Source organism: Lepus europaeus, chromosome 3 (genome assembly GCF_033115175.1).
Source record: "Lepus europaeus isolate LE1 chromosome 3, mLepTim1.pri, whole genome shotgun sequence".
Taxonomy (NCBI): Eukaryota; Metazoa; Chordata; class Mammalia; order Lagomorpha; family Leporidae; genus Lepus; species Lepus europaeus.
Window position 1 is genome coordinate 80,251,703 of NC_084829.1, and position 13,831 is coordinate 80,265,533.

A 13,831-nucleotide genomic window follows, 5' to 3' on the forward strand; every position below is an offset into this window, starting at 1 on the left:
GCACATTAGCAGAGAGCCGGGTTGAAAATAGAGCAGCCTGGACTCAAACCAGTGCTTAATTGGCTATGCCACAGTGCTGCCCTCCTCACACACCTCTCCTCTTTTAAAGACAAGTGTGTTGGATTATTTCATTTCATAAATCAGTTATATAGAAAACATTCCTTTTTAAGGAGTGAAACTTGTGAAAAATTTGAAAAAGGTTTCACCGACTTGATACTGTGTATGGTAATTGAAAGTAAGTTATTTTCAGACTCTTAAACTCTAAACTAAGAAGAAATCTTCATCGCTAATTCTGAAAAAGCCAGGACTCTGTGCCCCAGGCCTTCTTTACAACCATCCTTAATCTGCCCTGATGTTACCTTATCATCCTTGAGTAATTTTGGAAAGCATGCCAGGCACTTGGCAGCATTGGTTGTAGTTTGAGAGCCAAATATTTAATCACGCAACATCCTTGAGTACTTTTATTATGAATAAGAGCAACTAAGTTGACAAATCTTGAATGAAGCATTTCATTCCTGGAATTTAATTTTATCAGTGTCATTGTTTTAAAAGAAATCAAAATCCTTTATAATCTAAACCTTGGTGAAGAGTGACTCAATATGTATATTAGGTATTCAGATTGGTGGAGCTGCATGCTACATCATCCCCTTATTTCTTAATAGTCTGCATCCTAAAATAAAATCAAGAGGCATTTGTACTTTATGACTTAGTGAAAATGTATTATTACTTGTATAATAAGAGAATTTTACATTAGAAAAGTAAATTGGAGCCAGCGCTGTGGCGTAGAAGTGCTGGCATCCCATATGAGTGCCAGTTCGAGACCTGGCTGCTCCACTTCCTTTCCAGTTCACTGCTAAGGCCTGAGAAAGCAATAGAAAATGGCCCATGTCCTTGGGTCCTTGCACCTGCATGGGACACCTGGAGGAATCTCCTGGCTCCAGGCTTCAGAACAGCCCAGCTCTGGCCATAGTAGCCATTCGGAGAGTGAACCACCTGATGGAAGACCTCTTTGTCTCTCTTCCTCTGCCTCTCTGTAACTCTGCTTTTCAAATAAAATAAATCTTTAAAAGAGAAAAAGAAAACTGAATTTATTTCCAAAAAGTCACTAACAGCAAAGAATGTTATTTGTGATTTTCATAATAACTGGTTTCCTTATCACTTTAGTTGGTTTTTCTTCCTTTATTCTAATTTGGTACTTCATCCAATTTGAGATTAAATTATTAATACTTGAACAATTTTATACTTGATGTCCTGTACTATAACTAATTGGGACAAACTACCACCACTTTCTATTTTGAGGCAAGGGTCTTTGTTCTGCCCTCTGGTTTTTCACAAAATAAAACACTACTAGAATACATCAATAGGTTTGAACTTAGGAAGGCACTAATATAAGGATGGCCAGATAGCTTACAAGGCAGGAGTGATTTTTATTTTTTTAAAGTTTATAAAAGAAAACAATATGCCAAGAAATACATGTGGTCCACAAGCCTAAAATATGTTGTATGTTGTATGGTTCTGTTTATCAGAAGTGTATCAGGGCCAGCATTGTTGTGTAGTTGGTATAGCCGCCTGGAATGCCAGTATCCCAAATGGGTGCCAATTCAAGTCACCACTGCTCCACTTCTAATCCAGTTCCCTGCTAATGTGCCTGGGAAAACAACAGAAAATGGCCTAAGTTCTTGGGCTCTCAGCACCCACCTGGGAAGCTCCTGGCTTCAACCTGGCCCAGCCATGGCCATTGCTGCCATCTGGGAAGTGAACCAGAGAATAGATCTCTCGCTTGCTCGATCTCGCTTTAGCTCTCTCGCACGCACTCACTCTCTTTCAACTCTACCTTTCAAAAAAATAAAATCTTTAAAAAAATAAAATAAATGTATTGAGCTATGTTCTTGGATTTTCCTATAGCTTTCCTCCATTTCCAGCATTCAACATTAATAGGCCTTCTTCTGATAGATTCTTCAACAAGATCTGAGGAATTATGTAATAGACAAATCAAGAAGAACTTGATTTGTAACCTCACTAGATGAGGTTTTTTCCAACCTTTTTTCATCTTGTATTTCCTTCAATACTTTATTACTCCACCTTCTCTTTATTCCTACCAGCCAAGGTTTTCTCAAGCCTTACTTTCTATAATTTGCATTATGAAAAAATACCTACATTGAATTTTTTTGTTAACAGTTCCAGTATCCTTCTAATTCTAATTCTCTTCTTCCCATTACTTCACTAGATAAATAAGGATTTCCTGAGAATAAGGATTATGACATAACATCTTAGTTGTCTACTTCCTCTCCTTCCAAGTCATGTGTGTAATATACTATCAACAGTTCTAAGTGAACAAAGCCTTCATGACCTTGTGCCAAAAGCATGATTGCTATTATATCGTAGATGAACAATTATTAGATATCTTCTACAGTTTCATGGAAAGCATATGTAATCTCTAATACTTAAGCCTTTCTAAAATTTTTACATATTTACTTGAAACACAAAGTTAGAGTTGGAGACAGAAAAATTTTTATTCCATCCCCAATTTACTTCTGTGGCCAGAACTGGGATAGGCCAAAGCCAGGAGCCAGGAGCTCCATCCAGATCTCCCATATGGGTGGCAGGCACCAAGTATTAGAGCCATCTACTGCCTTCCCAATCACATCAGCAGGGAGTGGGATAGGAAGTGGAGCAGCCAGAACTTGAACTAGAACCTGTATGGGATGCAGGACTCGAACTGGTACCCATATGGGATGCAGACACTGCAGGCGACAGCTTAACCTACTGTACCACAGTGCTGGCCCCATACCTTTATTGAGATACACAAAAGTAGTTTACATATCAAAAATATGTGGTGGTATCAGTAGTAACCAAGAAGTAACTTCATGCCTTTTTTTTTTTTTTTTTAAGATTTATTTATTTTATCTGAAAGGCAGAGTTACAGAAAGGCAGAGAGGGAGAAGGATCTTCCATTCTCAGGTTCACTCTCCAAGTGGCCACAACGGCCAGAACTGCACCGATCCGAAGCCAGGAGCTTTTTCCAGTTCCCTAAGCGGGTGCAGTGACCCAAGGGCTTGGGCCATCTTCTGCTGCTTTCCCAGGCCATAGTAGAGAGCTGGATCGGAAGTGAAGCAGCTGGGACTTGAACCAGCGCCCATATGGAATGCCAGCACTGTAGGTAGCAGCTTTACGCACTATGCCACAGCACCGGCCCCGACTTCATGCCTTTTCTTTTTTTTTTTTTTCTTTTTTTGACAGAGTGGACAGTGAGAGACAGAGAGAAAGGTCTTCCTTTGCCATTGGTTCACCCTCCAATGGCCGCCGTGGCCTGCGCGCTGCGGCCGACGCACCGCGCTGATCCGATGGCAGGAGCCAGGTGCTTCTCCTGGTCTCCCATGGGGTGCAGGGCCCAAGCACTTGGGCCATCCTCCACTGCACTCCCTGGCCACAGCAGAGAGCTGGCCTGGAAGAGGGGCAACTGGGTCAGAATCTGGTGCCCCGACCGGGACTAGAACCCGGTGTGCTGGCGCCACAAGGCGGAGGATTAGCCTAGTGAGCCGTGGCGCCGGCTTAACTTCATGCCTTTTAATGTTTATATTTTTCTATGATGGAGTTGTATCTACAACTTTGTATGTACAACATGGTTTGAAATATGTAAACATTGTATATAGTCAAGGAAATTAGCAAGTTCTTTAGCTCAGATAATTATTTTCTGCACTAATATGTCTTAGCAATTTTCAAAAATACATTGTTGTTAACTATAGTTATTGTTATGTAATAGATCTTTTGAATTTATTTCTGTAATCTAACTGAAGTTTGTACCCTTTTACTAACATTTCCCACTTTGTTAAGAGAAATTTTCTTCACCAAATAAGACTGTCAGACTTCAATATTTTTTAAGATTTGGTGACTATAATCTACATATTTGATATTGAATAGGTAGATAAGCACTTCTCAGATGCTTTGGTTGCAGAACCCAATTCAATTCCTAAAAACTGCTGAGGATCCTAAAACTATTTCATTTATGTAGATTATACTTATCTATATTTAAAATAATTCAGTTATTTCAGCTGTGCAACTAGACAGTCATAACCTTTCTTCTTGTTTCTTCATCTATGAAGTAGATGTAATAATTCCTTTGATTTAAAGAACAAATGAAATAATGATTTATGAAAGTACCATATACACCCTAATAATCTGAATAGTTATAAGGCATTATTTTTTTAAAGAGGACAAAAAGTAATATAGTTTTGTACAATTAAGCATAGTCACGTTCCTAATTTTTGCAGGCCACGCGACCAGATATGATCAGGATCTTGTCAGCAGCCCTTCATGTAGTATTAAGGAGGGATATGTCCTTGAATCGGAGACTTTATGCATGGCTTCTTGGTAGGTATTTGATGTGTGTGGTCGTAACTGGGAAAAAAATGGAGGAAGATTGCCATATGTAACTATCACCAAGTTGTGTGCATGTTCTAAATGAAAAAACTGAAACGTTTTTGTGTGAATAGACATTATAAAAATGAAGAGTAAATTGTGTATTTTATGAAGAAGCTTCAGAAACTATTTGAAGCCATAAGACCATGTTCACTGTGGCAAGACTTTTTCCACTTATAAATAGAGGTTGTTATACCATAAATTAGACAAAGAAGGATAAATTAATAATCAAAATAATGGCAGAACTTCCAAAACATTGAAATCATCTGGTAACTCAGGACTAGTACTTCTACAAACATTATTCTACTGTTCCACACAGGCAGTAAAGCATGTGTACACTTTGATCTTCGATACCTTTGTGAGTATATTTGGTCTGTCTTCACAAGTCCTTACTGCCTAGAGTAAGAGGATGGAATATGACTTAACTATAATGTTCTGAGTCTCCAATTATTTCACTGTTAGTAAGAGTGGGGGAAAAAACAGGATAATTCTAGAAGAATACTAATATATTGAATTGGTTTTCCTTTATTAAACTATCTAAAATGATCTCTCTTGCTGACATTGATTGGGCTACTAATTGGTAAGTGTTTAGTACTGTTTTGAGATATTTGCTGTTTTGGTATTTATTGAACAATGCTTTTGAGAGTTCCATTTTAATTCATTTTGCAATTTGTTTCCATGGAGGTTTTGATAACAACGGCGCTATCATAGGACCCAGAAGCACAAGACACAGTAATCCTGAAGAACATGCCACTTACTATTTCACTACCTTTTCAAAAGAATTGTTGGTGCAGGTAATGAATGCTTTCATTATTGGTTATTAATGCCCACTAGAATTACTAAAAGTATAAGACAACGCCCTGCCTTAATCGAATTCACAGTTGAAAAGGTGGAGACAAAATTCCCAAACTTCCTAAAATTGACTCTCATAGGCAAACAGCTATAATAAAATGATAAGTAATCATAAATTAAACCCCTTTATAAGACAGATTTTTTTCTTCACTGTTTTCATAACTTTATTAAAATTAGTTGCAGATTCTCAACTGCAAGTGAGAGCTTTTGCAAGAATGGGTTAGGACCTGTATTTTCCATGAAACCTCAGGAAAATCTGCTGCAATAGTGATCTAAATGTGGTAAAACTGCTATTGTAATGGATATTTTCAGATGATCCGTAGGTTAACTTCACATTTTTACTTCAATTATATTTACTAAAGATATTTCAAAATGAGAAAAGTTATATATCTAGAATATTTTTAAGAGAGTGAATTTAGAGGAATATAATTGTGAGTCACTAATGAGAAAATAATTGCAGTTTGGGGTTCATGACCTTAAATACAAAAATTTTCATTTTAGAACTAACAGTCAACTGATGAATATATTTTTCTAGATTTTGACTCTTCCACAGAGTTACAGAGAGGGAAAGACAGAGAGACCTTCCATCCTCTGGTTTACTCCCCAAATGGCTGCAAGGGCCAGCCAGAGCTGGGCTGATCCGAAGGCAGGAGCCAGGAGCTTCTTCTGGGTCTCCCACATGGGTACAGGGGTCCAAGCACTTGGGCCATCTTCTACTGCTTTCCCAGGCCATAGCAGAGAACTGGATCAGAAGAGGAGCAGCTGTGGGCCCTGCACCCCATGGGAGACCAGGATAAGCACCTGGCTCCTGCCTTCGGATCAGTGCGGTGTGCCGGCCATTGGAGGGTGAACCAACGGCAAAGGAAGACCTTTCTGTCTCTCTGTCACTGTCTGCTCTGCCTGTCGAAAAAAAGGAGCAGCTCAGACTCAGTGCCCCTATGGGATGCTGGCACCGCAGGCGGCTGCTTATCCTACTATACCACAGTGCTGGCCTTCCACTTTTTTTTGAGAGAATTTAAACACCGTTTTTCTTCTCTCAAAACAGAAATATATTCATAAACTTTTTTTTTTTTTTGGTCTAGCTATGGAAGAAGACCAACCTTAGTGAAAGGGCTTCAGAAAACAATTGGGGATATAAATGTTTATTATATATAGTTATGTTGAAAAAGTATTTTTTCATAAGAAACCTTTGAATATGTTCACTTAAATGACTAGTGTACTTTTCTATTTTAAAGGCAATGGTGGGAATCTTGCAAGTGAATGGATTTGGAGAAGAGAGCACTCTCATGCAGGATCTAAAACCTTTTCGTATTTTAATCAGTTTACTGGACAAACCTGAGCTAGGTAATATATATTGTTCTGAAGCATGAAGTCACATGTGGGTTTTTTTATTGTTTCATAATAAAAATAAGGAAAATTGCTATATAAGAATATTTCAAAAACTTTGTGGAAAATGGAAGTAAAAAATAAGTTTGTTTTGGTGTAAGAATTTTTGAAATCTCTGCATACCTGAATGCTTTTAAATACAGACTCTCAAAACAATATCTTTTCTAAAGTTTAAAGAGTTAAAAGTGCACATTCAAGCTGTATGTTTTCGTCTTTCTACCTTATAGCGTGTAGGTTGTGGAGGTCATTTTAATGATATCTAAACTCTTCTTAATCCTGATTGTTACTGAAATTGAAACATTTGTCATATACTACCTTATACTACCTTATAGTTCACAGAATTCCAGGACTTGTGCAAAATAATATTTAGAATCTATTCCTCAATTTTCTTCCCCATGTTTACTTTTTGTGTGTATTCACTTTCTTCATTGTATATTTATTAGACTTGTTGGAAAACTAATTATGGTAAATGAGAGAAATTAAGAAAAAACATAAATATGAAATGGAATCACAAACTGTAATTCCTTCAAATTATATGTAGGTTTTTAGCAAATACCTAAAATTCTTAAGATTTAAATTAAATTTTTAATATATAAAATAATAAGTTGTATCATTTCTTTGAGAATTTTCTAAGCAATTAAGGTTATAGATGAAGTTCAAGAATTTAAAAGAAATTTATATCTGTTATTATAATAAAATATAGCCATATGTGTTTCAATATATATCTATAGTACTAGTAAAAATAGCATTTATTGAATACTCATTATATTCTAGAAATTATGCTATCTACCTTATAAATATTTTTCTTAATCCTAGATTAGTCCTGTAGGCTTGGTATTATCATCCTCATTCTGGATGAGGAAACTGAAGCCTAAAGAAGTTAAATAACTTGTCTGAGATAACAGCCGTTAACTGACAAGACAAATTCTCTGATTTTGGATGTTCCATTGTATTAACTTACATATTAAGTAAATATTTTTTCAGTTATTTATTACTTTACGTTTAGCCTCTCAAAATGTGAAGTTTAGTTTAGCTTCTGAAAAAAATACTATTTTTTTAAAAACACCTAAGGCATCCTTCATTAGGCCAATTTTCTGGTAACCATTATTTGCCAATAATTATCATTGCCTTTAATTTGTATATCAATTTTAGGACCTGTAATTCTGGAAGATGTCCTGATTGAAGTGTTTAGAACATTATATTCTCAATGCAAAGCAGAATTGGGTCTTCAGATGGAACCACCCTTCAGCAAGGATCATGCTCAGTTAAGCAGGTGGATTACCAAAAATTAAGCATGATGTAAAATGTCCTCATTTTTTAATATTCATAAAGTCAACACTACTTGTTCACTAAATATAACTTAACTCTTAGTAATAACTGGGCATCTTTATAAAGTTCATGTTCTGATGAGTAAGATTGATTTAAAATATCACTGTATCTCGGATGTATAAAGTATTGTAATAAACTGCACTGATCATTCAAACACACATTTTAAACATGGAAGAACCACCACATTCTAATGTTCTTAATATTTAGCGATAGAAAGTTTAATTTTTTAGCAGTTAATGTGAAGATATAGGTTCCAGGGACTTTATGCATGTTTACCAAACATACTTGGATGCCTGGGTCAAGTCATGTAACATTAGCATGTCCTGTCTAGGTAAGTGATTCAATCATAATGACTACTTATAGTCTTTTGTTGTTTTTTAAGCTTAGGAATAATAATTTGATTGAAATTGGTCAATAAAAACTTAGTATTTCATAATATCTGAAAGAGCTCCGAGAAACAGATGAAATTCTTTACAATCAAGACTGTCAAAATCAAATATTCAGTTTATGTATGCTGAGAGAACCAAGATTTTGATGCAAATGAAGTCTCACAGTTAAAAAATAGTTTAAAAAGAACTTCCTGTTCCCTTATATTTTTATTCAGAAGTTATCCAAGCCTAATTTCTGATCTTGAATATATATTAGAGTTATAAGTCATTTGAAAGTCTATATAGTTATAAGTCATTTGAAAAAGCAGCTACACATAAAGTAATAGGAAACCAGTAGTAGATAAAGATTATTTATTACAATCTTCTTGTTAACACATTTCCTACCTAGGAATATGTACTGTCCTAAAATTGCATTCAAATTTAAATTTCAAAACCTAAGTGTTAATAATTTTTCATTTTGTTTTCTTTCTTTAGTAAATTAAGGGAAAATAAGAAAACAGCAGAGCTGATTAAAACTGCCAACCTTCTCTTTAATTCCTTTGAGCCTTTTTATATGTGGGATTACGTTGCACGTTGGTTTGAAGAATGTTGTAGGTATGTCAAACTATTTCATTCACTTTAATCACATTCAAACATAACTTTGCTTTTTAAAAATTATTTAATCTTATTTTATGCATTCTGCTGACAATTTTTGTTTCCTAGCCATAATCTGTACCTTGTCACTTGAGTATATAAAATTATTAATCATAAAATCTTAGATTTGGAAGAGTTTAGAGATTATACATTCCCAGCATAGATGAAAAATTTTCCCCCTTCATTCCAAAATAATCCAGTTTTTCTTTATTGTAGAGAAGATGGCAATTTTGTGGCTATTGCCTCTGCATACATCCCCAAAATTATTCCCACTTTGGTTAGCAAAAAAACTCTGTGTTCACTTATATTTTTAAGACCATGAATCCACTTATATTGTCACTGGTGAATGAGAAAGCCTAAACCATGGTCTGAAAACCCAAAGGCACTAGTGAACCCAAGTGGAATTCTCTGGATTCTAGACCAAATCCTCTCAGAACCACATTAACATTTCAAACCTCAGAAGCATGTAGTCAGAAAGTAAGCTTGTACAACCTCAGGTTTAGAAGTTTTACAAAAATGTTGTTGCTATACATCAATTCCTTTAATGATTTAGAAGGTTATTTGATACTCATGCAGCAGATGTTGAGCGCCCAGATAAAAACACTATATATAGTCTGTTTTTGAAGACCTTAGAATGGAAACAAGAAAGGCATGCAGATATATATTTCTGCTATTAAATTTAAAATTACAAATGCCTTATTAGATTAAAATGTCAGAAAGCAGAGGAATTACAAGTATTTCCTCACCACATAGTCCGACTCTGAGCGGGTCCACAACCAACCTTTCTGTGTTCATTTCTACATTCACAAACACACATATCCATGACCTGAACTATTCTCTGAACACAAATTAACTTTCTTACTGCCAAGCCTTCTGATCTGTTCCTTCTAAAATACTCTTTCCACTTGTCCTTCTGGTGAGGCCTTGTGCTGAGGTCACCCAGTTTTCAGTAACCTTTCTTAATTCCCTCAGATGTCCCATAGCATCAACTCCTTTGGCACTGGCACTTTGTTGTATTTTATTTGTCTACATCCTTATACTTCCTGCTTGTCAGGGAAAGTATCATTTTTTACTTTGTGTCTTCAGAGTAGGATAATGCATAGTTATATATGATTAATATGACTTAATATGAGTGGTTTGTTGGAGGAATGATCTCTACTGTGTAGATCAGGACAGGTTTCTTCAGGAGGTAACATTAAATCTCAGACCATGAAAGACAGATGGATTCTGAATGTGAGAGAATGAGGATGGTGGGGGGAGAGGAAAGTAGTCCAGTAGGATAAATGAAAAGCTTAAGCTTAGGAATGAGATAGCAAACAATCCATTTTAAACAGAAAATCACATATATCATAGGAACAATGGAAAATAAATCTGAAAAACTAGACTTACCTAGAATACTTGGAAGCGCAAGAAAGCAATTATAGGCTTAGATTATATGTCGAGGAATCTTGCTTTCAGAATTTTCCACAGTTACACTACACTAGTATCCCGGGGAAAGGAAGTGTTACCATAAGAACATCATTGTGTATGATCCAGTTAACTTGGCCAGCATTAGAAAGACAATGATGTTGTCACAGGTATTCATATTATTTGATAGAATACTTGATAAAGTGAATTTTGTCCTTTTAGGAGGACACTGCATGCCAGACTTCAGACTGGGCCTGGAGATAGTAGTGAGTCCTCTGAGTTACAGCTGACCAATTTCTGCTTATTGGTGGATTTTTTGTTGGATATAGTTTCTTTGGTAAGACCACTTTGGTTAAAAAAAAAAATCAAGGAAATATAATAATGTGGTTCAGATATTTCATGTCAGAGACAAATCTTAGTTTCAACTAAATTTCATCTTTAAATTGATTTTCCCCTTTGGTATAGCTTCATAAAATTTTCCAAATGTTTTGTCCTTTAAAATATATATATGTGAAATATATATAATTTATATAATTGCATGTTATAAAACCTAACTGTATAATGTATAGTGGTTTACTGATATATTTAATGATTCTTTCTATTAAATGAAGACTTTTGGAAATCTTTTTCCCTTATGTTTTCTCTCCTCAATCTTTTGCTTTCTCATTTTGAAGCCTACTAGAAGTATGAGGGTGCTGTGTCAGGTATGACATTCAGCCTGTTTTGTTTTTAACTGATTCTTTGCACTTTTTTTATTATTTCAGTAATGTGGCAGATAAAACTGGGGTTGTTTTATAATGTATGCTTTGAAGTACTTAATTTGAGAGTTTGGGAATAGAAATTTTATAAGTCATCAATCATAAAATGACTATACAATATTAATTAAGAGCATGGCACCTATAAAACATTACAGATGAGTAAATTACTGCCTTATTTATATAGATTAAAAATAAATGAAATCATATGACTTTTGGGTAAAGCATTGTTTAAATTCTTTTCATTTTACTACTTTTGTTTTCAGGAGACATACATTGAAATCCAGACGGAACACTTGCCACAGTTGCTGCTCAGAATGATTTCTGCCCTGACAAGCCATCTCCAGACTTTGCGCTTATCTGAGCTCACAGATTCCCTTAGACTGTGTTCAAAGATACTTAGCAAGGTTCAACCTCCACTGTTATCTGCTGGCAGTGGAGGTGTGGTGCAGTTTCCGAGTGGGCAGAACAACACAATTAAAGATTGGGAAGACAAAAAGGTAATTTTAGCTATTATTTTTGGCAATTGACCAGTTATATTTGTTGGATACAGAATAATTTCTGAGTGGGCCAGCGCCGTGGCTCACTTGCTTAATCTTCCACCTGCGACACCGGCATCCCATATGGGCACCGGGTTCTAGTCCCAATTGCTCCCCTTCCAGTCCAGCTCTCTGCTGTGGCCCGGGAGGGCAGTGGAGGATGGCCCAAGTGCTTGGGCCCCTGCACCCGCATGGGAGACCAGGAGGAAGCACCTAGATCCTGGCTTCGGATCGGCATAGCTCTGGCTGGAGTGGCCATTTGGGGGGTGAACCAACGGAAGGAAGACTTTTCTCTCTCTCTCACTGTCTTAACTCTGTCAAATAAATAAAAATTTTTAAAAATTCACTAAGAATATTTTCTGAGTGAGACTGCTTATACATGGGCATGGAAATATTAGTGACTCACTCTTAGATCTAAGTGCTGTTGGCAGTAGAACATCATGTAGACTTTTTAAAATTAAGTGTTTTTTTTTTTTTTAATTATTTGAAAAGCAGAATGACAGAGATGGAGAGAGAGACATCTTCCATCTACAGGTTCACTCCCTGCATGGCTACAATGGCCAGGGGTGGACCATGCCAAAGCCAAGAGCCTGGAATTCCATCTGGATCTCCCACATGAGTGCAGGGACCCAAGGATTTGGGCCATCTTCCTCTGCTTTCCCAGGCACATTAGCAGAGAGCTGGATCAGAAGTGGAGCAGCTAGTACTCAAACCAGCACTGATATGAGATGCTGGCACTGCAGGCAGTGACTTAACCTGCTATACCACAACACTAGCTTCATCACGTACATTTTGACTATACTCCAGCTTAACTGTCATGTCAGCCTTGCCAATAGAAGTATAATGTGAGAGACATGTGATTTTAAATTTTCTAGAAACCACATTAAAGTAAAAAGGAAGCAGTTGACATTAATTTTATATTTTAGCCAGGTATAGCCAATATATTTTCATTTCTGCCTGTAATCTATATAAAATTAAGGCCCTAAAAATATATTACACTATTTTTTGTATGTTTTCAAAATCTAATGTGTATTTTACACTTAAAGCATATCTTCGTTCAAATGCTACATTTTCATCAAAAATAGTTGATCTATGTTTAATCTCATAAAAAATCTATCTTTTATTTCCACACAAGCAGGATATCTAATCAGGATGATCTCATACAGTCTGTCACATCAGATAGTAATACTGTGACTTTTCTTGGTCCATCTTAATATCATTGCTCTTCATACATGAAATGACTCACCCTCAATCAATTTAAATGTGCCCCAGGGTTATTCTACATTAATTAAAACTTCAATTTCTTATTATCCTTCAAATTTGTTAATTATTTTGGTGTAAAAAAATTTTGAAATCCAGGCAGAGATTTTTCATAACTTTTATGAGCTTTCTGAAGAATTGCCACATGCATCAGAATAAATTTATCCTTTAATTCTGTTTATACATAAGCTCTTTGAAGTACCCTGGTATTGAATCTCCTTTTCCTGGAAAATTCATTGTATTGTACTGTTTTTCCTTAAATTATGTTCCTAGGATTTTCCTAGAAGTAAAGCTAGGATAGGTATAATGTTTACTGAAGCTTTGTTTTTTATTTGGTTGATAGCAATAGGAAAAGCAATGGCCATAGCATTTTTCAATAGGATATTCAAATATATGAAGATTTGCTACCTAGGAAACACAGGGGTGGGATGGAGGAGAGGAGCCTGTGTTGTGGCTCAGCAGGATAAGCTGACACTGTGAGACAGGCATCCCGTAACAGAGTATCCCTTTGGGTCAAGGCTACCCTGCTTCTAATCCAGCTCCTTGCTGATATGCATGGGAAAGCAGCAGCAGATGGCCTAAGTCCCTGCCACCCACATGGGAGACCTGGATGGAGTTCCAAGCTCCTGGCTTCATCTTGGAGCAGCCCCAGCCATTTTAGCCATTTGGGAGTGAACCAATGAATAGAAGGTTCTCTGTGTATGTGCCTCTCTTTGCGTGTCCCCCTGTCTGAATCACTCTACCTTTTAAATAAATCTATCCATCTTTAAAAAAAAAAATGAAATGATAAGATAGTACCTGGAGGCCCTGGTAAATGGTTACAGGTAAGATAAATGGGAATATCCATATATTATATATAATA

The 13,831-nt window shown here is 36.1% G+C and overlaps 1 protein-coding gene across 8 annotated transcripts in view; it reads left to right on the forward strand.

Annotated features, from left to right (window-relative positions):
• DOP1A (DOP1 leucine zipper like protein A) overlaps positions 1 to 13,831 on the forward strand; it is a 117,048-nt gene that overhangs the window by 42,871 nt on the left and 60,346 nt on the right. For all 8 annotated transcript variants that reach the window (XR_009865501.1, XR_009865503.1, XR_009865502.1 and 5 more), the window contains exons 7-13: positions 4,272 to 4,371; positions 5,104 to 5,213; positions 6,507 to 6,615; positions 7,810 to 7,930; positions 8,850 to 8,969; positions 10,638 to 10,752; positions 11,437 to 11,670. Coding sequence is in view for 5 of the 8 variants with exons in the window: in XM_062186417.1 (XP_062042401.1) it covers positions 4,272 to 4,371; positions 5,104 to 5,213; positions 6,507 to 6,615; positions 7,810 to 7,930; positions 8,850 to 8,969; positions 10,638 to 10,752; positions 11,437 to 11,670 (909 nt within the window). In the remaining 3 variants the exon portion in view is untranslated. The remainder of the gene's footprint in view (positions 1 to 4,271; positions 4,372 to 5,103; positions 5,214 to 6,506; positions 6,616 to 7,809; positions 7,931 to 8,849; positions 8,970 to 10,637; positions 10,753 to 11,436; positions 11,671 to 13,831) is intronic.